Raw genomic sequence first — 26,192 nt, 5'->3', positions numbered from 1 at the left:
ATGTCCTTGTGACTTAGCAGTTCGGCAAAAAGAGACCTACAGAATAAGTACTAAGCTTAGAAAAAAAAAATAAAGATTTGTTCAACTAAAACCCTTCAAGTCAGTGCTCTAGCATGACCACAGTCAAATGAGTGAAACATTAAAGAAAAAGAAAATACAAACCTTTGTCTGCATAGCAAAAAGGGAAATTGAGAAACAGACGACCGCAGTAACAGCCATTGACATCAGAACAATGTTAGTGGAATGGAAACTGGGGGGAGGAAAAGAAAAAAGAAAAAAAAAAGGTGAAATTCAAGAGAATATGAGGGAGGGAGCAAAACGATTGCATAAGAAAATAACTGATATGCATCCTGACATTGCTAATGATACAAGGAGAGACAGCAGAGTGGAGTTACTGTTGCTAATCAGTTTTGTTCAACTCTGCTTCAACAGAGAAGACATTGAGGTATCTGATTGATGCCTCGAGTGAAGACATTGAGGTATCTGATCGATGCCTCGAGTGAGGACCAACTTCTCTTTATTGTGTGGCATTCTTCAATTGATTTACCTTTGACAATCACAAATATTCATGAATGAGTGACCAACCTGTCCTAATGACTCGAGTTATTGCATTCAAGCCTTTGCATTGTTCAAGGACATTAACAGAGTAAACAAAGAAATATTTCCAATCAGAAATTTCAAAATGAGTTGCTACTGCAATTTGCCACCAGTTTAAATATGTCTCCAGCACTTTCACTGCTCTGAGTAAAATTCAAGACTTAAAAATACATAGCACTCGTTCTTAAAGAGAACACAAAGTGCTACTACACTAAACAAGTCAGGTGAATAAAAAAAAAAAAGAAGCACCCAGAAGAAGAAAAAAGTAAAACAGCAGAAGAAAGAAAGAAAGAAAGAAAAATATGTTGTAGAGTATTGTAATCATTTAATACTGTTACTTGGCAACTACAATTCAGGAATGTTTTAATTAAAAAAAAAAAAATTTTTTAATCAAGAGGACTTGCTACTACATTCTCATTAATATCTATCATATTGAATAGCTGGAATAAAAACTTACTACCAAATGGTAATCTTAAGAGTTTTATCTTAAACTAGTTGATTTTAGCCACTGCTCTAGCACTATTTATAAGCAAAGATGATGAGTTGTCAAAATATAAAATTCTTTGATAATTTTTATACACACGTTTAGATTAGTGACCTCCTTATCTTGGTTTTTATAGACACAACGTTTCACCTGTTGTATCCACTTGCTTTCTTCAAGTGCTGTCATACTCAGTGGCAGTTTTGGGGATTTGAACTGAACCCTTTATTCAATCTAGGCAATATATTATTCTCCTTCCATTGTGCAGGCAGGCAGATTCACTTGGGATTGAACTCAAGGTAGCGGGATAAACCACACAACACAATGTTTATGTTCACTATGTTGTTATCCTATAGAACAAGTAAATTATGGAGAACAGGAGATGTGATGCTTTGAAATTCTGAGAACATCACCAAAATGACAGGTACCTGAAGAGCATAGCATTTTGGTTGGCCAAAATATTGTGACTGTAATAATCAAGATAAGGAAATTACTCCAAACAATTCAGTAAATAATAAGGACTCTTCTCAGAGAATCACACAAGTGGCCGTGTGATAAGCAGCTTGATGAGAAATTAAACATTTATGAAGAAGTTTTTCATCTGACATACTTACCAACTTATTGTACCCAGTACAAGAGACATTGCTACAGTCTGAAATAAGGAAAAAAAAAAGGATAATAATTTCCATTTGATATGATTATCAATTACAGAAGACATTCAGAATAATAAAGAACAGAAAACATACAGCAACAAAAGAAAGAGGCAATAGCATCCTTTATACATTCATAGGAGTGCTCCAGCATGGCTTTGATTTTGTAATTTCTGTTACAAAAATAATACAGATTTCTTGTGATTTGGGTAGAATAGGTTTTTTTGAGAAGAAATAGAAACTGGAAAAGTCTATATATATATATAATATATATATATATATATATATATATATATATATATAAACTTACTTGGAAATGGATGTGTGGCATTCAAATAATGATATAAATAATATATATATGGATGTCACCAACTGTGTAAACAACATGAAATACAAAAACAAACGAGTTAAATAATCAAACAATAAGAGACAAAAATAGATTTGACAGAACCTTCCAACATGGAAAATGGCTGTTAAATGATAATGATGATGATGATGTGCCACTCCATTTGTTGTGGTGGCCTCATGAGTGGCACAGACTGGAAACCAATCAAATTGATTTGCAATGTTTATTAGCCCTGTAAAGCTGAAAGGCAGGATTTGAACTCACAACCTAAGGACTAGAAAGAAATACTGCACAACATTGTACTCTGGTAATTCTGTTCATCCACCATGGCATATATTTTGTAGATGCTCCAGGCAGGAATTGAAGAAGCTGTTGTATTTAGTTTGACATTCTTACTGACTTGGCCAAAACCATAGAGTGTCTCCAAGGTAACCGTGGCCTATGCCAGTGCAGCATAACCAGCCCATTTAAGAGTGCCCTTCAATCATTGGCAAGTGAAGTCGTCATGGCCGATGACAGTACCGCCTGAATGGCATCCATGCCGGTGGTGCGTAAAAAGCACTATTTGAGAATGGTTGTTGCCGGTGCCACAAGACTGGCTCCCGTGCTGGTAGCACATAAAAAGCAGCCACTATACACAAGGAGTGGTTGGCATTAGGAAGGGCATCCAGCTGTAGAAACATTGTCAGATCAGATTGGAGCCTGGTGCAGCCTTCTGGCTCACTAACCTTCCAACCCATGCCAGCATGGAAAGTGGACGTTAAACAACAATGATGATGATGATGATGAGAGCTAAAATACATTTGAAATTTCTACTTTTTGAAAGAAAAGTCTGTGAATTCCAAGAAACAATTGTCAAAAGTAAGGTTAATGTTTATAAAGAAGGGGACAGCTGACTGAATCAAATAACAACAGGAATTTACTTTATTGACCCCAGGAACGGATGCAATAAAACATTAAGGATAGTGTTCTGCTATCTTAGTCCTTCAATGTTAACCTACATGTTTAAGGGGACGAGAGCCTGAACACTGTTTCAGTCTATCAGACTTCATCAGCACAGTAGAGTCCAACCAAACCAACAAGGTCCATACCCTCCACACTTCTTGGTCCAACATCACTGCCTTGAAGTAGAAGATAATTCAATTATTCTGTTGTGTCTGGCGAGAGTCATTTTCTTTTTGTGCCTTATAATTTAACACTCACCAGTAAAATTTCCACTTATTTCTTTTTTTTATTTTCCTAAAATTTTCGTTGCATTTTGCAGCCTTTTCAATAGTGGAAATTTTACCGGTGAGTGTGTTAAATTATAAGGCACAAAAAGAAAATGACTCTCCCCAGACACAACAGAATATGCTTCAACACACGAACTCACATAAACAATCTTGCAAACCAAATCCAAAAACGAAATATAATTCAATTAGATTTCTAGCAAGAGTCATTTGTATTTAGTTTTTACAACACTCAACACAACATTTATAATATGAATAGGTTTCCCTGGGTTACAGCAGATGTATTTCATAAATGATAAAAGCTAATGATATACGAAGATGTTATATCTTCAAAAACATCTGATGAATAAGGTATAACTTACCAAAATAATGAGGCATATGATATTACCAGGATACTTCCGTCTGAAGAAGAAAAAGAGGGAAAATAAATATTAATAATGTCCTATTTTCCTCTAAAACATAAGTTTTCTAATTGAATAAGCAACAATTCATAACATGATTTTGAACTGGAAATAAACATGTAGGAACGAAGTTACTTGACACATGTATACACACACACACCTACATACATACACACGTCACAGCAGAAGTGATATGGGTTAAACCAAATGGCTGACACCTGCCAAGTGAAAAATTGCTGTGTATGTTCACAGTTGCAGAAGAAGACCAGAGGAGGAGACTTGAAGTGCCTAGGTTTTGGAATAGAATTAGGATAAGCTGTACAGAAGAATCCAAACCATGATGGCATGGAATATCAGACATTAAATTAAAAGAACTAAACATGACAATGATGGTCTGGTCTTTTAGCAAGAAATGATATTTGATAAATTGCATTCACTTTTAATTGAAGATGCCATCGTGTTGATTAAATGAAGATATGATAATTAATATAATTGGTTAATTAATATAACTGATTAATTAATATAACAACAGGCACTCTGTCAGTTACAACAACAAAGATTTCAGCTGATCCGATCAGTGGAACAACCTGTTCATGAAATTCACATGCAAGTGGTTGAGCATTCCACAGACATGCTTACCCTTAATATAATTCTCAGGGAGATTCAGCATGACACAGAGGGTGACAAGGCTGACCCCTTTGAATTACAGGTACAGCTCATTTTTGCTAGCTGAGAAGTGTCTTGCTCAAGGAGACAATGCACTGCCAGGAAGTGAACTCACAACCCTACAATCAGAGCCAAATGCTCTAACCACTAAACCATGCACCTTCACCAATTAATATAATTAATATAATAGCAATTATATATTTTCAGCAAGTGAATAGAAGCTTTTATACACTTACCTAACACTTTTTATACATATCAGGACAATGTATACACATATAAATATGGCACTGAAAAAGATTTAGAATGGAAATAGTATCATTTAGGATAATGTTTCTGAAAGGATGGGGGGGGGGTACTGACAGAATTGAAAACTGAATAGAGGTAAAAAAAAATAAAAGCCATGTTTAATAAAATTAAGCTGTTTTAACCCTTTTGATACCAACTCGGCTGAAACCGGCTCTGGCTCTGAGTACTTTTGAATTAAAATCTTCCACCAAACCTTAGTCACAATTTATATTCCTAACACTTGGTGAATGATAACTGAGTTATGTTATTAAATTCTTTGTTATATTTAAAATCAATTGAAAGAAACACAGAGCATCTCAACAGAAATATGGTGAGAAAAGAGTGAAAATATATAATAGAGAAACAATTCTTAACCCTTTTGATACCAACCTGGCTGAAACTGTTTTTGGCTCTGTAGTACAAAGGTCTTATTTTCATAAGTTTTGAATTAAAATCTTCCACCAAATCTTAGTCACAATTTATGTTCCTAACACAAGCTTAATGATAACTAAGTTATTTTACTAAATTCTTTGTTATATTTAAAGTAATTGAAAGAAACACAGAGCATCTCAACAGAAATACAGTAACGAAAGGGTTAAACATTTAATGAGAAAGGAGAATAAATGTGAAGGCAAACTTTATTGTTTGCTCATTGATAAGAAGCTGGAGGGAATTTTCACTAATACCAAAATGGTTGTTGGTCTTAGTTTGAGACTCATTGGTTTGGGGTACAATATATCATAAAATGGGCCAGGAATGAGCGCAGTTGAGTGTGTTTGATCAAACGCATTTGGTTTGCTTAACTCCAGATCCAGCTTAGGGTTAAACAAGTCTTTTAAGTAATTACAAATAAGAATAAAACAAATAATATTTACTATGATGTTAGGTAGACCCAGAGATTGGTTTTAATCCATGTTCTTATTGCATCTCTGTAAAAATAATATGAATAAAAATAAATCCATGATTGGAATAAAAATATTTACTGAAATGAAAGAAATGCGAAGGAAAAAATTTATCAAACAGCAAAATATAACGATAAAGCAAAATTTGTCAACAGTATTCCAATTGTTGTTGTTGTTGGTGGTGGTGGTGGTGGTGGTCATGGGTGGTGGTAAAAGTGGTGGAATTGAAAATAATGTTGAATTCATTTTAGAAGTATCTGATAAAAAAACAAAATGGTTTCAGAAATAAATATGAAACCGAAGACATAAAACCTTTTTGCCTGCTCTGACCATTCTTGGTGACTCATTAAATGGTATTGGGAAGTTAACGAACTGAATAATTAATCAAACAACTTACTTGAAGATTTACTTACAACTGCTGAGTGGCTTATATCAAACTTATTTATTTAAATGCTGGGGGGAGGGGTCATGCCAAGCTGCAGACAATTGAGAGCTTTAACAAAGATTTTGAGTGCTTTCTTTGAAGATATTAATTTCAAATTTTGGCACAAGGCCAGCAATTTTGTGGAGAGAGGGAAATCAATTACATTGACCTCCAGTGTTTCACTGGTACTTATTTCATCAGCTTGGAAAGGATGAAAAGCAAAGTGGACCTTAGCAGGATTTAAATTGGTATGTGATGTTGCTAAGCATTTTGCCTGGCATGCTAATGATTCTGCCATCTCACCACCTGTGAAAATATTGTAATTAAATTCAGTTTTAAAGTAAGGTACTCGTTCATCCAGTGGCATTTAACAACTGGCTCCTGTGTCAGTGGTACGTAAAAAGCACCCACTACACTCTAGGAGTGGTTGACATTAGGGAGGGCATCCAGCTGTAGAGGCCTTGCCAGATCATATTGGTGCAGCCTTCTGGCTCTCCAGCTCTCAGTCAAACCGTCCAACCCATGCCAGCATGGAAAGCAGACGTTAAATGACAACAATGATGATAAGATGAGAAAATGATGTCTTCTTAAACTAATTAACAACCATTTTGCTCACCTCACCATTTCACCAGGCTGAACCAAGGAAGCTGCTTCTGCGTGGTTGCCAAACCTTTTAGAAATAGCTGTCAAATTTTACTTCAACCACACCTTGCCATCATAGGAAAAAGGGAAGGACACATTGTGTGATGTACATTATTTTGAAAACAATGGCCTTTTTATGTTTACCTTTCTCTCTTCCAGTTGCTTCTTCTTTCAATTCACAACCTCTCGTATTACAGATTTGCTATAATACAAAGCCAACTTGCTACTAAACAAGAACAATCACCACCATTTCCAACTACTCTATAAGAGCCAGGGTGGAGGTGCAATGGCCCAGTGGTTAGGGCAGCGAACTCGCAGTTGTAGGATCATGGTTACAATTCCCAAACCGGGAGTAGTGTTTATTGAGCGAAAACACCAAAAGCTCCACGTGGCTCTGGCAGTGGGGGGTGGCAAACCTGCTGTATTCTTTTACCACAACTTTCTCTTACTCTTTCTTCCTATTTCTGTTGTACCTGTATTTCAAAGGGCCAGCCTTGTCACACTCTGTATCACACTGAATCTCCCTGAGAACTACGTTAAGGGTACACGTATCTGTGGAGTGCTCAGCCACTTACACATTAATTTCACAAGCAGGCTGTTCCGTTGATCAGATCAACTGGAAACCTCGTCATCGTAACCGATGGAGTGCCATGATAAGAGCCAGGATATATATTTTAAAACTACTTACACAAAGATACAAAGAGAAATAATTCCAACAGTGAGTATCAATTGAGCCATCAATATCAGGTACACCTGAATTACAAAATGAAAAACAGCAGAATATTAATTTCAGTGAAAACAGGTTTTAAGGAAATATATCTAATTTTAGGAATTGATGAAAATGAATAGAAGTTTCAAAACATTTCCACACAGGTCTGCTAGATGAGAACTCACTTAGGATTTCAAAATGACTTACACATCTGCCAACAAACACTGCTTCCACAATGACAGTTTACACACCCACCAACAATTGAAACATCTACCAACAGACACCATCTATACAGCTACCAAATCATAGTTTACAAATCCACTAACAAGACTTTACATAGCTATCAACAGATACAATCTACAAATCTGCCAACAACCAGAGCTAAACACTTTCTACACAGCAATCAAAAGAAACAGTTTAACTCTTTCTCTTGGCAGGCGTGTAGTCATGTAGTCATTATCCATACAGTTATTGATAAAACTGGTAGTCCGTCAGTTACGGCAATGAGGATTTCAGTCAATCCAGTTAATGGAGCAGCCTGCTCATGAAATTAATGTGCAAGTGATTGAGCACTCCACAAACACACATATCCTTAACCCTTTCATTACCAACCCAGCTGAAACCGGCTCTGGCTATGAGTACAAATGTCTTGTTTTCATAAGTTTTGAATTAAAATCTTCCACCAAACAAACCTTAGTCACAATTTGTGCTCCTAACACTAGCTAATGATAATTAAGTTATTTTACTAAATTCTTTGTTATATCTAAAATAATTGAAAGAAATGCCTACGGGCATATGGCATAGTGGTTAAGAGCACGGGCTACTAACCCTAAGATTCTGAGTTCAATTCCAGGCAGTGACCTGGATAATAATAATAATAATAATAACATTGAAAAATACCTTAGGAATGAGAACCTAGGTTTCGAAATTTTCTCGAGACACCTGATGAAAGTGGGAGGGTATATCAGCCGAAACATTGTGTTAACAACAAACAAGATGAGGACAAATATGCGTCAAGTAATGAAAGGGTTAAAGCAGTTTTCAGGGAGATTCAGCGTGACATATTGAATGTGACAAGTCTGGCCCTTTGAATTACAGGTACAACTCATTTTTGCCAGCTGAGTGGCAAAGTGAAATGAAGTGTCTTGCTCAAGGACACAACGCAGTGCCAGGAATTGAACTGATGACCTTACAGTCATGAGCCACATACCCTAACCACTAAGCTACAGGTCACTCACTGCAGCTTTTATTACATGACATGAAACACTTTATTCCTCCACTAATGAAACCCTGGCAGGGATTCATTTAAAATAAATCTCCTCCTACTCCTCTTATAAGGGGGTTGGCTTATCAACATTATTCCATAAGGAGAAAAGGGTTAGTTTCCTGGTTTCTTTGGTGCATGTATATGTCTCCTTCAATGGGACGCCAGTCTGTGGCAGGGTGGCTCCTTTTTGCCAGCTGAGTGGACTGGAGCAACATGAAATGAAGTGCCTTGCTCAAGAGCACAACACATTGCCCAGTCCAGGAATTGAAACCACAATCTTACAGTCATGAGTGCAACACCCTAACCACTAGGCCATGCACTTATAGGAGGCCCCTCTTTTATTCATTCAATTAAAGAGATTTCTATATTTAAATATAGTTTGTTTATTCTTTTATTTGTTTCAGTCATTTGACTGCAGCCATGCTACAGCACCGACTTTAGTCAAACAAATCAATCCCAGGACTTATTCTTTTTAAGCTTAGTACTTATTCTATTGATCATTTTTGCTGAACCGCTAAGTTACGGGGACGTAAACACACCAACATCAGTTGTCAAATGTTGGTGGACACACACACACATATATGTATACACACAATATGCTTCTTTCAGTTTCTGTCTACCAAATCCATTCACAAGGTTTTGGTCAGCCCAAGGCTATAGTAAAATACACTTGCCCAAGGTAGCACACAGTGGGACTGAACCCAAAACCATGTGGTTAGGAAGCAAGCTTCTTACCACACAGTCACACCTGCACCTATATTCATATATAATACATATAGTTTACATCTTTTTATACCCTCTTTTGTTCTTGATATTTTATCATTTTATTAGTTGCAGAGAAGGTAAAAACAGCGAGTGAGAGGGAGAGTAAGAACATTAAATACTGAAATGTCAAACTCGAGATTTACAATTAATTTGGTGCTTTACAATATTGGCAACACACTTTGAGACTAGAATAAGTTTCTGTGATCAGCTATTCGTGTTACAAGTAAAAGAATTAGTTTTGACATCTGTCGTGTCACTTACCTTGCGAATAAAGGCTCGCCGGATTGCCTTATCTGAAAAACTATTTCCAAAAGTGGGATTGCTCTCATCTGTAGAGATGGAAGGGAACACTTTAAATTAGTAAGGATTTAAAGAAAGTTGTAAACAAGCAGTGATGGTCACCTACAGTAACATCATCATCATCATCATCACCATCAATTAAGTTTTATTCCATTTGAAAATAAATACAGGAAAGAATTGGAAAAAAAAGGAAGTGGAAAATAGAAAAACAAAAACAAGTGAAATAAATTCCTTGTTATCAATTACTAACAAGGAATATCAAGGTATTAGGATAAAACTCATTTCTTTAAATGAAAACCAATATTGTAGCTGGAGCCAGTGCCACCTGACTTGCTCCTGTGCACCATCTGAATGTGATCATTGCCAGGTCCACCTAACTGGCTCCTGTGCTGGTGGCACGTAAAAAGCACCATCCAAACATGATCGTTGCTAGGTCCATCTGACTGGCTCCTGTGCCGGTGGCACATAAAAAGCACCAACCGATCGTGACCGATGCCAGTACCCACTGACTGGCTCCTGTGTTGGTGGCATGTAAAAAGCACTATCCAAACGTGATCGTTGCTAGGTCCACCTGACTGGCTCTTGTGCCAGTGACACATAAAAAGTACCATGACACTCTTGGAATGGTTGATGTTAGGAAGGGCATCCAGCTGTAGAAACTCTGCCAGACCAGATTGGAGCCTGGTGCAGCCACTGGCTCTCCAGACCTCAGTCAAACCATCCAACCAATGCCAAAATGGAAAACAAATGTAAGGCACTGGTGAGCTAAAACACAATTATAATTACAATCATAGTAAGGAGGAATAAGCTTGTAACACCTTGCAGGAGTATCTTCTATTAGAGTTTCAGGTTTACCGATGCCTTAGAAAATGGAAATTGCATGGAAGACAGTCAGATATATATATATATATACTTATCATAGTAACATCCACTTTTCTCAGACAGGCAGATTCTTTTCTGATGATAGACCTGCTTGTTGCCATCTCTTACCGGTTTCCAAGTAACGTAATATTTCTCTATAGCTGGACATAATTTTATAGAAGAATGGAAACAAAGGACATTGCTGATGAAATTTAAGATAGTTGAATTGTCTTACTTACCTATAGTAACAGACTCTGTGTCGTCATTTGCTGTGTAAGATGGTAACTCATCAGCTGGTGACATTGCAGGGTTGCTATAACCGGCTGATGGCATTGCAGGGTTGCTATAACCGGCTGATGGCATTGCCGGATTGCTATAAACAGTTGGTGACATTGCAGGGTTTGTATAAGCGGGAGGGTTTGTATAAGCAGGGCCAATGTACTGTGGATTTTCAGAACACGATTTGTAATCTGGTGGAAGTTCGTGTGGGGTGGTCATGTTTACAGTTGAAAACTAGAAAGGAAGAAAAATAAATAAAATAAGACATAATTAGCAAAAGAATAAAAAATTTTAAAAATATACTAGTTATCAGATAAGTATTAAATCATAATAGTTTATGAATTAATATTTATCCTAAAATAAATATCAATGTATAAACTATAAGAAAATTTTAATCTGTAAGACAAGTTTCATTTAAATATTAATTTAGTCCAGCAAGGTGGGGGTGGGGTAACTGCTGCAGTGATTATCACTGACCATTCTCCATTGCAAAACCTTTGCAATTATGGCCACAGGGTACAGATGGACAAGCCATTAATTAGGTCATTAATTAGCCTCCCTACCATCTTCTGTTGCTTAATCCAGCCCCCTCTTTTTTTTTTCCTTTTCTTTTTTCCTTTTCTTTGTTTCCGTGTTGAGGGGGGGGGGGTTATGCTTTTTTTAATTGATAATTTGATCTTTTAGACTTTTAATGTTTTTTCTTTCTTTTCTTGCTGTAAAAATGTCAATAAAAGCAAAATCTAAACATGTTCTCAGAGAAAAATTATCAAAGTAAATATAATAAAAATACTGAGTACATTTGGTGCAGTGCTTAATGAACAAACCAAATTGCACCGGTGATTGATTCTTTGCAAAGGAGGCCAATTTCTTACAATTGTAGGAGTTTCTGAGAAAATGTCTTTGCAAATATTTTTTAAATGATAAAAAAAAACAACCCTACTTGTTGACCCAGCAATTTGAAAAAGTTTCACTATTTATAGTCAGTCTTTGAATAATACAACTAGGAATTCTCAATAATTCTTTCTTATATTTAGCAGAAGACATTTGCCCAAGGTGCCACACAGTAGGACTGAACTCGGAACCATGTGGTTGGTAAGCAAGATACTTACCACACAGCCACTCCTGCGCCTATATAACCAATACATGTACATCTCATGGCATGTCTTAATCCATCCAAAAGAAAGACACTTTATCATGAAAGGGGCTCACAGAAGAACAGGCTTTATGATATTTGGTTCCATACAAGTTCTCCACAGACAGGCTTTGCCTTCTCTTTCATTCTCAGAACATTAAAATAAGTCCCAAACAATATCGACTGAAATGTTTCCAGATATATCTTTCTTATATCCTTCTGTACGTTGGATTATACAGAATTTCACAAAGCAAGAATGAACACAACTGGCTTCACACAACGTCCTTCAAATTACTCTACGAAATACGATACTCCAATAAAACACAAACTCTCAACGACTTCCTATGACTCCCATGAACTCTCAACGACTCCTATGACTTCTCTCATCTTATGCTACTCTTTATAAGAGTTCGGCGAGTCCATTCTTCCAATCCCACAGGAGTGACAATGACTCTCTCCACTACAATCTTCTAATTAATTATTAATATATTTGTCCAGTGTCCACACCACACTAACATAATTATTATCTATACTAGCAGAAATACCCGGCTTTGCCCGGGTTAAAGAGAATAATGAAATCTAAAAACGCCGTCTAGACTACGCAACCCTCAACTGTTAGTAGCTACGATACCATATTTCTACATTAATAACTCTCCAATCCATGCCAGCATGGAACATAGACATTAAGTGGAAAGCCAGTCTCTCATCTAGGAGGGCCTTGAAATCAATGTTACCAACTGGGGACTATGTGTGTCGCAGTGATAATAAAAAGACCCAAAGGAGGTCTGCAACGAAATAATTTTACTCAACACTTTGCAAGTGAATCAGTGGAGGCAAAGATGCGTCTCATTTACTTGACAATTTATGCACCACATTGCAGAAATCACAATGTAAGTATATCTGAAAGGGTAGTCTTACACTGTTGTACCGTTGAATTACAAATAATGCTCATCTGTTATGTTCGGGTTAAAATTTCATCAACATCAAAAATATATGAATTTTCATGGGAGTTATGGCCGTTATACATAGAATATAATTTCCAAATTTCATAAAGATCCGTTCAGTACTTTTGACGTAGTTTTGAATAAGAAAACAAATGACTAATGTGTGTGTTTGTGTGATGGGTGTATATATGTATAGATATCTGTATGCATGTATATATATATGTATATATGTGTACATATTACATGTACATCTATATATATATACATCTACACATATGTATATATATATATATATACATGTATGCATATAGATCTATATCTATATATCTATATCTATGCATATACGTGTACATATACATGTATATGTATACATATACATCTCTTTCTCTCTTTTTCTCTCTCTCTGAAAGTATGTCATTACAGTATCGAAATGTGATTGTTTCAGTTAGTAGAATAGTTTCATTTTTAAAGTGAAAGTATTTGACATGAGTGTTTTTGTTTCACTTTTGACACGTAATACTTAAATAGTGGAGGAGATATTATGTTGCCGTGGGCTCGAACTCTGCAAGAAGTTAAATTTTTTTTGACTAAAACACAACTGGAACCCTAAGTAAGGCATCTGTAAAATTTGAATGAAATTGGTTGCGTAGTTCTCGAGTTTTAGGGATTCACACAGGCAGACAGACAGACAGACAGACATTCTCATTTTTATATATATAGATAGATAGATGTAAGCCAGTGTGTGCTTGTGTGTGAGAGAGAGTCTCCCCCCCCCCACTTTATGTCTTGACATTGCCAACTTCCTTGTCATGAAGCTGTCGCTTGTGACTGTTGTCTGTGCTTGGCCACAAAAGCAAGCCCAACCACTCAGTGATTCATTACTTCAGGGAAATAAATATGTTACAGAGAAATAAGTAGCTATAAATAAGGATTGGCAACAAGGAGAGCCTATTGCTAAAGACTGCCTCACCTAATAATCCATGCTAAAATGGAAAAAAAAAAACAGACAGAAAATCAATGATAAAAATGACGTAAAAGGAAATAATTTTCCAATGTGGAATTTTATATATAAAACAAATTTCCCATCAACTGGTTCATTTTACTGCTTTCTTCTTTTAATTTTTTTTTTTCACTTTCTTTTCTATCAACCTTAACAAAAAGACAACAGCCTGTAATAGTTATGAAATTTTCTCCTTTCTTAGAAAAATGTAATACCCCGTCTTTGTATTTTTGTTCAGTGTTTTGTCATTTGCCCTATTTTTGTTTGTGTTTAACCCTGGAGAGACATTCACCATACCAACACAGACCAAACCCGGATGTATATCGACACTTGATTAACTGATTTAAGTTGTAATAGTGAACAGCTATTAGATTTTAAGTGCCTATCAGATTGCAACTGGCTACCTCCTTTGAATTCATGTTGCCACAAACTATTTACGTCAAAGCTACACCAAAGGAATAATTAGAGATAAGATTAAAACAATATACTGACAGCAGTTAATCTCTTTACCTAGAAATTAGAGAGACAATATGAAGAAAGATTAGAAGAGTTGACACAGCTATTTCAATAAATAGAATGGAAATGAATTTTGACTTACAATTTATAAAACAAGTTACTTAGACCAACTGAAATAATGACGAGCTTCTTGTTACCCTAATAATATTCCTTACATTGGTACAAGACCAAAGTAAGACATAGCTAAATGGTTTACTCTGGTGTTTTTACAGCAATACAGTTAACCTTTTTGTTATCATATTTCTGTTGAGATGCTCTCTGTTTCTTTCAATTAATTTTAAATATAAGAATTTAGTAAAATAACTTAGTTATCGTTCAGCTAGTGTTAGGACCATAAATTGTGGCTAAGGTTTGGTAGAAAATTTTCATTCAGAACTTATGAAAACAAGATATTTGTACTTGGAGCCAGAGGTGGTTTCAGCCGGGTTGGAAACAAAAGGGTTAATCAAACCTGGGTGGAATGATGGAAAGCAAAATTGATCATAATACAACAGGGTATGAACTGAGAATGTTGGGGTCCTAAACTAAATAGAGTCGTTTAGTCTGATGTTCTACCATTGCTTTGCTTTCACCTGACAATAAAACATTTTCACATTGACACACATGACCACAAATTTGTAAGAAAGAAGTGTACTTGACTAAATCTGGCACAGTACATGATGGAGTTATTTTATCACAAGTCAATTTGCTCAATATTCTACATCTACACCCATCACAGCAATGAGGAGGATAAACAGTTACTTCTATTTGCAACAAGGAGTGGCAGATGATGAGCACATTATTACAAAGATAAGTTGCGCAAAGTGAGAGAATCTTTACACATAAATTGAAAGAAAAAAATGAATGAAATCAAAGTATTCATCGTATACAAATATCATCATCGTCATCATCGTTTAATGTCCGTTTTCCATGCTGGCATGGGTTTCACTGGGGTCTGGAAAGCCAGGGGGCCATACCAATGTGATTTGACAATGTTTCTACAGGTGGATGCCCTTCCTAACACCAACCACTCTGAGTGTAGTGGGTGCTTTTTACATGTCACAGGAGCCAGACAGGGTGAGGGGGCTGGCATCAACCATGTTTGGATGGTGCTTTTACATGCCACTGGCACAGGAGCCAGTTGGGGCGAGGGGGCTGGCATCGACCACATTCGGATGGTGCTTTTTACATGTTACCAGCATAGGGTGCCAGTCAGGCAGCACTATATATTCACACACAAGAGTTAAGAATGGAAGAGATAAGATCCAGGCTACATATGTTTCATAAGAAGCGTAACCTTGGAAGTGGTAAATATCCAAGCGAGGTGTGTACCGCAGGCTACTCTTCAGGCTAAAGGTATCTTGATTAAAATGAAAGTTTATATTGTCACAAGGAAGTACATGTTAACATATGGGAGATTCAATCAGAATGTGTAACCCGGAACTTATTTACTCCATTCCTTAACTCTTGTATTCTTATTTGCACACCTGGTTGCCTACCATGAAATACAAAGAGACCTTCTTTCAGTTTATTGTACTTCAATACACAAAAAAAATCGACAACCTTACGTCTCAGTAAACCACTTTTGTCCCTGGAAGTTGTTTTTTTATATTTACTACAGATTGCTTGAAGTTAACTTTCTTCCTACAGCTTGATCCTTGGATCTTTATCTATCTATCTATATCTATCTATCTATATATCTATATCTATATATATATATATATATATACAATTAGATTGGAGCCTGGTGTTGCCATCCGGTTTCACCAGTCCTCAGTCAAATCGTCCAACCCATGCTAGCATGGAAAGCGGACGTTAAACGATGATGATGATGATGATGATGATGATATATATATAAGACAAATAAGAAAATGGATCGGATCGTCAATTGACAAACATCAGCCTGTAAACATTCATTTGGATCAATTAATTAATTAATTACAATCATATGTATAAGTAATCAAAATAAACAAATAAACAAGTTAATAAATAAATAAATGAATAAGAATTATTCATTCATTTATTTATTTACTTGTTTATTTGGATTACTTATACATATGATTGTAATTAATTAATTAATTGATCCAAATGAATGTTTACAGGCTGATGTTTGTCAATTGACAATCCAATCCATTTTCTTATTTGCCTTATAAATTTCCAATTTACCCCCACCCATACCTAGTATTCAATTTCAATATTGCCCTGCAACAGTAAGCACTTGGATATAAATACATAGGTATACATCCAGTAGTACATTGGATATTTATTATCCCTTAGATGGTCGCTTAACCTCTAACTCACACAGACATTATATATATATATATATATATATATATAATAATGATAATAATATAAATAATATATATGCATACATACATACATACGTATATGTACATACTTATATCTATATGAAATATGTACAACAAAAAAATACGAAGCACGAATATATGGAACGTGAACTATTTTTTCAAACAACGAAAGACACAAATAGAAATCAAAACAAACAGCATAAAGAACGACCCTTCATCAGTTGATGGCTGTTTTTCTAGTCTCGTATTTTGAGGAGCATCAGTGAACTGATCTCATTAAGATGTAAAACCATCCCACTTATGTTCAAGCTTATTATCTCCGCCATTCAACAGAGAAACGCAAGCCAATAGCAGAACTTCTTCCGACACTCTTCAACCTTATTAATGGAATACAAATCTAAAGTATTGATGCCATCAGTTTCAAGTGTTAACCTCTCTAGAAACACATCTAAAACAGACACGAGTGTGGAACAATTCATACTCTGCTACAGTCATTGGGGAAAAACCACAAACCCACGAAGCAGTCTGACTTGTTTTTTGATAGGAACAGGAAACAACTCGACAACATGAAGCAGTTTAACTCGATTCATACAACAGTAGCAAAATCACTGCAATACACCAGGATGCATTCCTTTGACTTGTTTCACATGAAAACTTTAGGTCAAGGCCAGGATGCTTTTGAACAATGGTCTGCTTGGTCAGGTTAGACCTGAGGTTAAACAATAACAAACAGATGAGACATTGCAGCCACCAACTACAGTAACATTTATCATTTTATTTCTAGATATTTTTTTTATAGAAATTAGAGTCAGTACTGGTTTGTTGTCTTGTATATTATGGTTGCATAATAAAATATGGTGTCGTTCCTAGCAACTGGTGGAAAGGGTAGACCCAGGAAGATGTGAGATGGTGAGAAAGGATCTTCAGACACTGGGCCTCACTGAGGAAATACCAAGGGACCAAGAGTTGTAGCAATTTGCTGTGCTTGGTAAGACACGTCGAGCTAAGTAAAATCACTGTCTTCCACACATCCAGGCTTATCCTTTCAGGTATGGGTGCCACTTAAAAAGCACCCATGATGGTGCAGCATTAACATACCCATGCTGGTGACATGTGAAAAGCACCCAGTACACTCTTAAGTGGTTGGCATTAGGAAGGGCATCCAGCTGTAGAAACCATGCAACAACAGACAGTTGGAGTCCAGACAGCTCCATGTCAAACCGTCCAACCCGTGGAGACCAACGTGGACACCAGCATGAGGATTTACAGAGTAAGTAAAATTTTGGATGTGCTGATGTACTCGTGGTTGGAAAGCAAACTTCTTACCACACAGCCATGCTTGTGTGTGTGTGTGTGTGCCTGTATTGTCCCCATCTCACTGCACTGCTTGACAGCTGCTGTTGGTTTGTTTACGTTCCAACAACATAGCAGTTTGGCAAAAAATATTGATAGAATTAGTACCAGACTTTAAAAATTGGTATGGAAGTCCATCTATTCAAGTAAAAACACTTCAAGGCGATGCCCCAGTATGGCCACAGTCCAATGACTGAAGCTTGTAAAAAGCAAAAGGTAAAAATGTTGCATAAAAACCAAAAAAAAAAATTCATGCCATTAAGAATGATGGAGGGTTAGATTCATGAAAAATGAGTGGAAGTCGTTAGGGAAATAATAGATGAATAAAATTAATCAATGATTTGCAAACATAACAACCTTCTGTTGTTGAGAGAGACTGACTCATGCCAAAATATTAATTCAACAATTTCATTATAACAAAAATATTCAATAAGTTGCCTAAATGCAAAATAACATTTTGTGAAGTTGCTGAAATATTAAAACCAGTGATGGTTCAATAACTGTCTTGGAGATTAAAAATCACTCTACAGTCTTTATAATACGGTAACACTGCTGAGTTTTTTGGGAGTTTGCCAGCAACAACTGCAATGTATCATGAAGTAGACAACTAATATCTAATGTTACAGGGAAAGAAACTGCTGTAAACACAGAGACTATAGATGGGTTTCCACTCTTAGTGTTGGACCAACAGTTCTCCCTTGGGGTTTCTAAGGGCAGCATGTGACCCTCAAGCATTCTTCCAATGGCCCTCAACAGTCTTCCCTCTTTAAATATAAACTTTTCTTTCCCTAACCTGTGTTCTCCTTTTGATGTCAGTCCCCCTAAAAAATTGCAGGTTTTGGATCTGGCCACTGAATATTGGAATATGGGATCAGAACAGGTTAGACATTATATTTAGACAAGAAAATCTGGTTCTTGCTGTTGTTGTCAAAGGTTAGGTCAGTTCTATTTGAGTAGACTCGTGATTAAAGGATAATATCTGATTTAACACAGTTTGCCTCCCAAGCGCATGGTTTCAGGTTCTGCCCCACTTCTGCTATAGCCTCAGGCCAACCAAAACCTTGTGAGTGGGTTTGGTAGATGGAAACTGAAAGAAGCCCACCATATAAGTCTGTGTGTGTGTTTGTCACCACCACCACCATCGCTTGACAACCAATGTTGGTGTGTTTACGTACCCGTAACTTAGCAGTCCGGCAAAAGAGCCCAACAGAATAAGTACTAGGTTTACAAAGAATAGGTCCTGGGGTTGATTTCTTCGACTAAATGACGTGCTCCAGCATGGACACAGTTAAATGACTGAAACAAGTAAAAGAATAAAAGAATATGCATTAAGATAGAAGAAACCCATTCTTCCTTTAACAGGCAGTAAATTTTCCTAGAGACAAAAAGAGAGAAGAGGTGAAGCAGAAATAAAAAAAACACTTGAAACTACAAAGTCACACAGAAGCTCAAAGAGAAATCTCTTGTCTTAAGATACATATATCCAGGCCTATTCCCTATTTTTATTTTTTAGGCGGGAGTAGCCACAAGACACACACCAGGCATTCCATTCATTTCCCAGCTCAAAAGGGGTGAACCCCATTCTATGCTCGGGTCAAGGCATAGAACGCAGCAACCTCCAATATCAACATATGCTGGTTTACCCACTGCTGCATCATGCTGGTTCCGTATCCCTTTGAGCAACATCAAAATTCACTCATCCATCCAGAAACACTCTCCAAGCTTTGCTATCATTTATAAACTCTTCAAATAATTTGCTTGTTCTTTTACTGGTTTCAGACTTTGGATTACAGCCATGTAAGAGCATCACCATGAAAGGGCTGGTCAATGACATGGACCCCAGCACTTATTTTAAGTCTGGTTCTTATCACACTAGTCTCTTTGGCTGAACCACTAAGTTACAAGGGTGTGAACAAACCAACACAGGCAAATATCATCCTCATTTAATATCCATCTTCCATGCTAGCATGGGTTGGACAGTTTGACAGGAACTGGCAAGGCTGGAGAGCTGCACCAGGTTCCATTGTCTTGCTTTGGTATGGTTTCTATGGCTGGATGCCCTTCCTAATGCCAACCACTTCACAGAGTGGACTGGGTGTTTTTTTTTTTTTTATGTGGCACCAACACCAGTGGGGTTGCCAAGTAACTTGTGGGATGAAAACCTCTCAAGCTGGGAGATGGAGTGAAGCCACAGCAAGTGGTTCCACAAATACATGTCTGCATAAAACATGATTCAGTCTCCAAGTTCATTCAAACGGCATTTTGAAGCTATATTAGGAAACCCTTGCCCAAGGTGACACACACAGGGACTGAAACCCAAACCACATGACTGCAAAGTGAACTTCATAACCAGACAACCATGTCTTAGTTTTACTAAAATGTTTACTTAGTAAAAGTAAACATTTTAGTCTTGGTATTTATTGCTTTCATTGTTTTTCTATTAAGATAACTTGATTCTAATTACAAAATCAACAGAGAAGCTATGAGTGTATTAAACCTAATTGAAGGATGAGTGGAAATGAAATAAAAGAACTAAAATCATACAGACGCAATCTGAAGCTTTTAAAAAGCAGAGAGAGAGAAGGACTCCAACAAAATATCCACTCAGCTCATAGCTTGGTAATCAAGTAACAAGTGCATTAAATACAATCGCTATGACCCTGATAGTGTTAGAAAAGGAGAAGTAAAAGGCTGTGAACTATTCAATCTAATGTTTCAGATAACATCTTTTATCTTGGGTAAACTTTTTAGTTTTGAGTGTGGAGATGAACCAACCTGAGTTTAAAGTACAAAGGAAACTGCCTATGTGGTTACACAGGATGATAAGAAGACAACAACCACTGCACCTCATAGCAAACTTATTCCATCTATATATTTCCTCCAACCACATTAATCAAACCAGCCTGCAAAGGTTAGGCCTCCTTTTTCTGGTCTAAAAACCACTTTTTTAGAAAGAATAGATGGAAGGAGTTAAGAAGAGATGCTCTCTTTAGTAATAAAAGAATGTACCTCCTCAGAAAAGTAGGTCATAAGGTATAGGTGTTAAAATGATGTACTAAGTATGTAGTTGTATAGCGTGTTGTGGTTGTAATGTAAGTCAAACAGTGAGATTTGAAAATTATTTATAGATGTTGCAGTTACTCGAAAGGAAACCAACCAAGCGCAACCAAGTAGATGATTAATATGACCCTGAGAGACAGTCTGTGTACAATCACATTAGGCATTGGGGACCACATTCAGCATGTAATATATTGAGGACACTAATCAGAAAATGTGACAATATTCTTTTTAAAGTTAATTATGGAAAGCCTCAGGTCAAGTAGGATCAGGTAAGATCTGTAATTGGAGGTAATTCCAACTTTGATCTTCTTGTCTTTGTCTTATATTCAAGGAACCCAGGACCACATTATCTAAAGCGTTTTGTTTTTTTTTAATGCGAGGGAGTTATAAGAGAAAGACTTGGCTACCATTTCTAGCTTTGTATATATATGTGTGTGTGTGTGTGTGTGTGTGTGTATATATATATATATATATATATACGTGTGTGTGTGTATATATATATGTGTGTGTGTGTGTGTGTGTATGTGTGTGAGTATATATATATATATATATATATATATATATAGACAACAAGCTTCTTTCAGTTTCCGTCTACCAAATCCACTTACAAGGCTTTGGTCAGCCCAAGGCTATAGCAGAAGACATTTGCCCAGTTTGATGGAAAAAAAAAAAGACAATGTTCACAGCTAGAATACGCCTGATGAATGAGAGTTGATCAGAGTTTGATAACCACTTGAAGGGTCTAACCCAATCTGTAGACTTTTATTAATGTCACAACTAATCCAAGGATCGTAGATTCAACTTCCTCCACTCTACAGCAATGGACGGAATTTATTGAGACAGATTTTCTATAGTCCGATGTCTCTCCTGTCATCAATTCTTACCTGTTTCCAAGCAAGGGAATATTTCCTAGACATGTCTTTTCATGGAAGACCAGAAGCAAACGATGTTGCTTGTATGATGGTGATGCCTGCTTATAATCATCATATGATGTCAAGACAAAGACACACACACACACACACACACACACAGTTGCCACATAAAAGGCACTTGTGTCGGTGTCTTGTACAAAGCATCCATGCTGGTGCCATGTAATAGCACTGGTGCCACATAAAAAGCTCCCAATACATTCTGTGAAGTAGTTGGCATTAGGAAGGACATCCAGCCATTAAACCCATGTCAAAATAGGCAACTGGAGCTCTCCAGCTGGCCAGCTCCTGTCAATCCGTCCAACTCATGCCAGCATGGAAAATGGACGCTAAATGATGATGATGATGATGATGATATACGCGCATGTGTGTTTGCGTGTGTCCCGTCGCTGCTTGAAAACTGTTGTTGGTTTGTTTACGCCCCTTAACTTTAGCGGTTAGGCAAAAGAGACCTACAGAATGGGTACAAGGCTTTAAAATAAGCGCTGGAGTTGATTTGTTCAGCTAAAACCCTTCAAGACGATCCCCAGCATGGCCGCAGTCCAGTGATTGAAACAAGTAAAAACAAAACAAAACAAAAATAGTTAAAAAAGGATTGGTACAAAATTAAATGTCATTCTCAGGGCTGTGTGACACAAGAGAATCCCCAAACCCAGTCTTCAGCGACTTATCATTTCTAATAATAAACTGTTTAATTCAATCAAATCTTAACTCACTTGTACGGTGACCATTGTAATTAATATGGGTTTGTTTGATTATTTCTGCACTCTAGCAGTTTTCCGTATAAAATGGTCCTCCCCAGGGGCGGACTGGCCAGCTTGCCCGATGGCAAGTGGACCCCTGCGCCATTAGAATCTATATATGGGGGCCCATCTCCTTAAGTTATTCACTCCTGGAAGAAAGCATTAATTATTTCCGCCTGGCTGTGTTTGTAGACAGTTGAAAAGAATACTTTTAGCAAAAAAATAATTAAATGATAGCATTGTAGTTGCGGGTGGGGCCCCCCTTAGTCTCCTAGCAACTAATACTTTTAGACCCAGTCCGTTACTGGTTCCCCCAGTCTCTTTGTCAACTTTAAATGCAGGAAGTACTTCATAGCTGATTTCTCAGAAAAATATACCTTCACTCACAAGTTGTTAATTTGATTATCTATACACATATTCACATATACTTCGTAGACAATTCCGATTTTTCTTTTTTCTTTGTTGAGGTAGTCTTTTTTTTTTGTGGGCAGGGGTTTCGATAATGTCATCTTTTATACTTTTAATGTTTTTCTTTTCTTCCTATAAGTGTTAATAGAATGTGATTCGTAAAAAAAAAATTAAATAAATATCTCGTAACTAATCAAATATATTGTATCTATAGAAAAAGGTATACATCAATACTTTTTGGAGTTTTTTAACATTCTCAGTCGATAAAAAAGAAATTACAACATAGACACACAATTTTTTTTCTTTTTCTTTTTCACACACGTGCATGTAATGTCGTTTACACAAACTGTGTTATTATTATCATAGTTAAAACTGCGAATGTATCCTTCCCTAATAAGATGATGGGTAAAGAGCAATTTGGCAAATATCTTTTGTAGCCCGCCCAGAAACCACCAGAGGACCCTGCATTAGCTCGTATAGTATAAGATGATAGGTAAGGTGAAGAAGGTTTTCTTCTCAAATCAAATCTGATTGAATAGATCTACAATCGGAGGTCTTCAAACCGAGACCATCACCTCTTTTCTTTATGTGCAGAGACCCTGATATCGCATTATCCAGTATGTTTTGTGTTTTCAAGACTAAGATAGCAGGTTATAACCGAGATTTAGCTGCTATTTTTAGCAGTTAGAGCGACTCATGCTCCTCCATTGGGTAACGATGAAAAGTAGTGAAAATGTGAGTTAAAATAGCTTTAACAGACGAGTATAAACGGATAATCTTTAAAATGTAGCTGACAGTGTTTCATCTAGTAAATTATAAATAAAATACACAAACTCCATGTAAACAAAGCAAAATTATTAAGTTTGAACGAAATGGGGTGGCTTATGAAAAATCATGGTGTATTTGGAAGACGTTAAAAATGAATTGAAATATGGGTAAATCTGTTGAATAGAAAGAGATCTTTGACCAGTACACGGGTGTGTATATATATATATATATATATATATATATATATATATATATATATATATGCATATATGTATGTATGTATATATCAGACCCGTAATCCTTACTGAAAGCTGTGTACCTTTCACATACGCTTAAACATCTACAAATACGCATTCATTCAATGGTAAAGCAAATGGAAACGGATGTTATTACGATAAATAAAAACAATAACATTATGGAACTAGAAGACATTATTGAACACGCCCGCTCGGGTTTAATGATGTATTCTTATGACAAACAACAACTCGTTCTTTCCTGCAAGTATGATCACTCACGAACAAACATCCATACATATATTCACATTAACTTCACTTTGGTAAACTACAATAATAACTGTTTGTATTATTATTATATTATTATTATTATTATTACTGCGGTATAAGACCACATTAACAATAATAATATCAAGGATGGGGGCAAAAAAAAGATATCTCACCAGAAGTGATCTATAATTACTAATAATGTGAGATTTGAGTGAAAAATCTTGTCCAGGACTGATGGGTGGTTCTACAAAATGGTTGGGTTCTTTTAGTTAAGAGAAAAGGATGTATATATTTAATTCTTTCATAAATCCTTTCTTCATTATTTGTTATATTCTCTGAGCTTTTTAAAACTTCTCTTTCTTATCGAGGTCAAAACTAAGAGAAAGAAGAAATGAAAGGCTACACAACACACACACAGTACCTGCAAGTTGGCAGGAAACAATATTGACTCTATAATAATCACAACAATAATAATATTGAAGTTATAAATTATTCTTTTAATTATTAAACATTCTTATTAATATTATTATGATTACTAATTGTTAGAGCACCTGCTGTGGTCAACCTCGCCCGTTGTCCTTTCGGGGCCGATAAATAAAGTACCCAATACAGTACTGGATACTAAGTTGCTGGTTTTATGCCAGAATTCGAAAGAAAGACAATCTTTGGTTTTAGGTACATACATCTGTATTATTAACCGTCTTCCTTTATATTTTTTTAACTTTTTTCACGCTCCTTGATAATAGTCTGACACTCTATCATCCACTTCTGTTCCAATGTTTTCGCCAACCCTTCGTGGCTAATAAAGAAAACGTTTTGGCAGTGGTGATTAGTATTTTGAAGAATAAATGGGTAAATTTGCAAATTATAATTACAGAAACGAGGTCGTTAAAATCCTTTTTTTTTTTTTTATGCAGTATCAAATCAAGAGAAATCAGATAAATAAATAACAAAATTCGTGTCATAACTTAATTGGCTGTAATTAAAAATTTAACAGAAAACTGTAATTACCACTTACGATGTAAAAGAGTAATGAGTTAGAAATCTGTTGAGTACTTACAGGCAAGATTGATTCGGTAGCAGTTTCCTCTAACCGAGCACTAGCGTTAATACTATCGATTGGGAGAGGTCACTGTTATCTGCGATACAAGATTGATACAGTGAAAGTTTTATAAACGTCACCAGACAGAAAGAAGGAAATGCCGTATAAACAATAAACGTCCAATCCGGAACGACTAGTCAATGAGGTGTGGCGATAGCTCTTCAGCTTTTGACCCTTATTCCTAAACATCCGTTTGGAAACTAATTAAGAATTCTAGCAAAATTAAATCTTTCTTTCGCTCTATTTATGTATTTATTTATCTCTCCCCCCCTCTCTCTTTCTCCCTCCCCCTCTCTCTCAATATATATCTCACATAAATATTTCGCGGTGTCTTTCTTCCTTTTTCTGCTTCTCTCTTTCTCCATCTTTATTTTATTTTTTTTTTTTTATCAAATTCAATGTTTTAAAGTTTCCCACTACAATTATCACTTACTTCTTTTGTCTTCCTAACTTTGTGTATGAAGAAATATGGGCGGTTGTACCCACGTGTATCACAGGATAATGTATTTAATGTATTACTAAACTATTGGGTTGGTGCATAATAATTGCGGCTTTTTTTCAACAAATTTTATTCAACAAAAACATCTTTAAATGACGGTCTGACCGTCTCCCAAGCAAATGGGAAGCAGTAATTGAAGTAGA

The 26,192-nt window shown here is 36.2% G+C and overlaps 1 protein-coding gene across 1 annotated transcript in view; it reads right to left on the bottom strand.

Annotated features, from left to right (window-relative positions):
• LOC106878397 (protein lifeguard 2) overlaps nt 1–25,591 on the bottom strand; it is a 28,578-nt gene extending 2,987 nt beyond the window's left edge. Inside the window, exons 1-9 of the mRNA XM_089364290.1 lie at nt 25,509–25,591; nt 10,765–11,038; nt 9,626–9,693; nt 7,312–7,376; nt 5,531–5,584; nt 4,607–4,657; nt 3,666–3,705; nt 1,693–1,730; nt 163–250 (exon numbers count right to left, since the gene is read on the bottom strand). Of these exons, the coding sequence (XP_089220416.1) occupies nt 163–250; nt 1,693–1,730; nt 3,666–3,705; nt 4,607–4,657; nt 5,531–5,584; nt 7,312–7,376; nt 9,626–9,693; nt 10,765–11,023 (663 nt within the window). The 5' untranslated portion in view covers nt 11,024–11,038; nt 25,509–25,591. The remainder of the gene's footprint in view (nt 1–162; nt 251–1,692; nt 1,731–3,665; nt 3,706–4,606; nt 4,658–5,530; nt 5,585–7,311; nt 7,377–9,625; nt 9,694–10,764; nt 11,039–25,508) is intronic.
• Between the last annotated feature and the right edge of the window lie 601 nt (nt 25,592–26,192).

The sequence above is a fragment of the Octopus bimaculoides genome, chromosome 16 (genome assembly GCF_046866305.1).
Source record: "Octopus bimaculoides isolate indiv1 chromosome 16, ASM4686630v1, whole genome shotgun sequence".
NCBI lineage: Eukaryota > Metazoa > Mollusca > Cephalopoda > Octopoda > Octopodidae > Octopus > Octopus bimaculoides.
The sequence above is the reverse complement of the archived record's forward strand: the minus strand, read 5'-3'. Positions and strand labels throughout refer to the sequence as shown.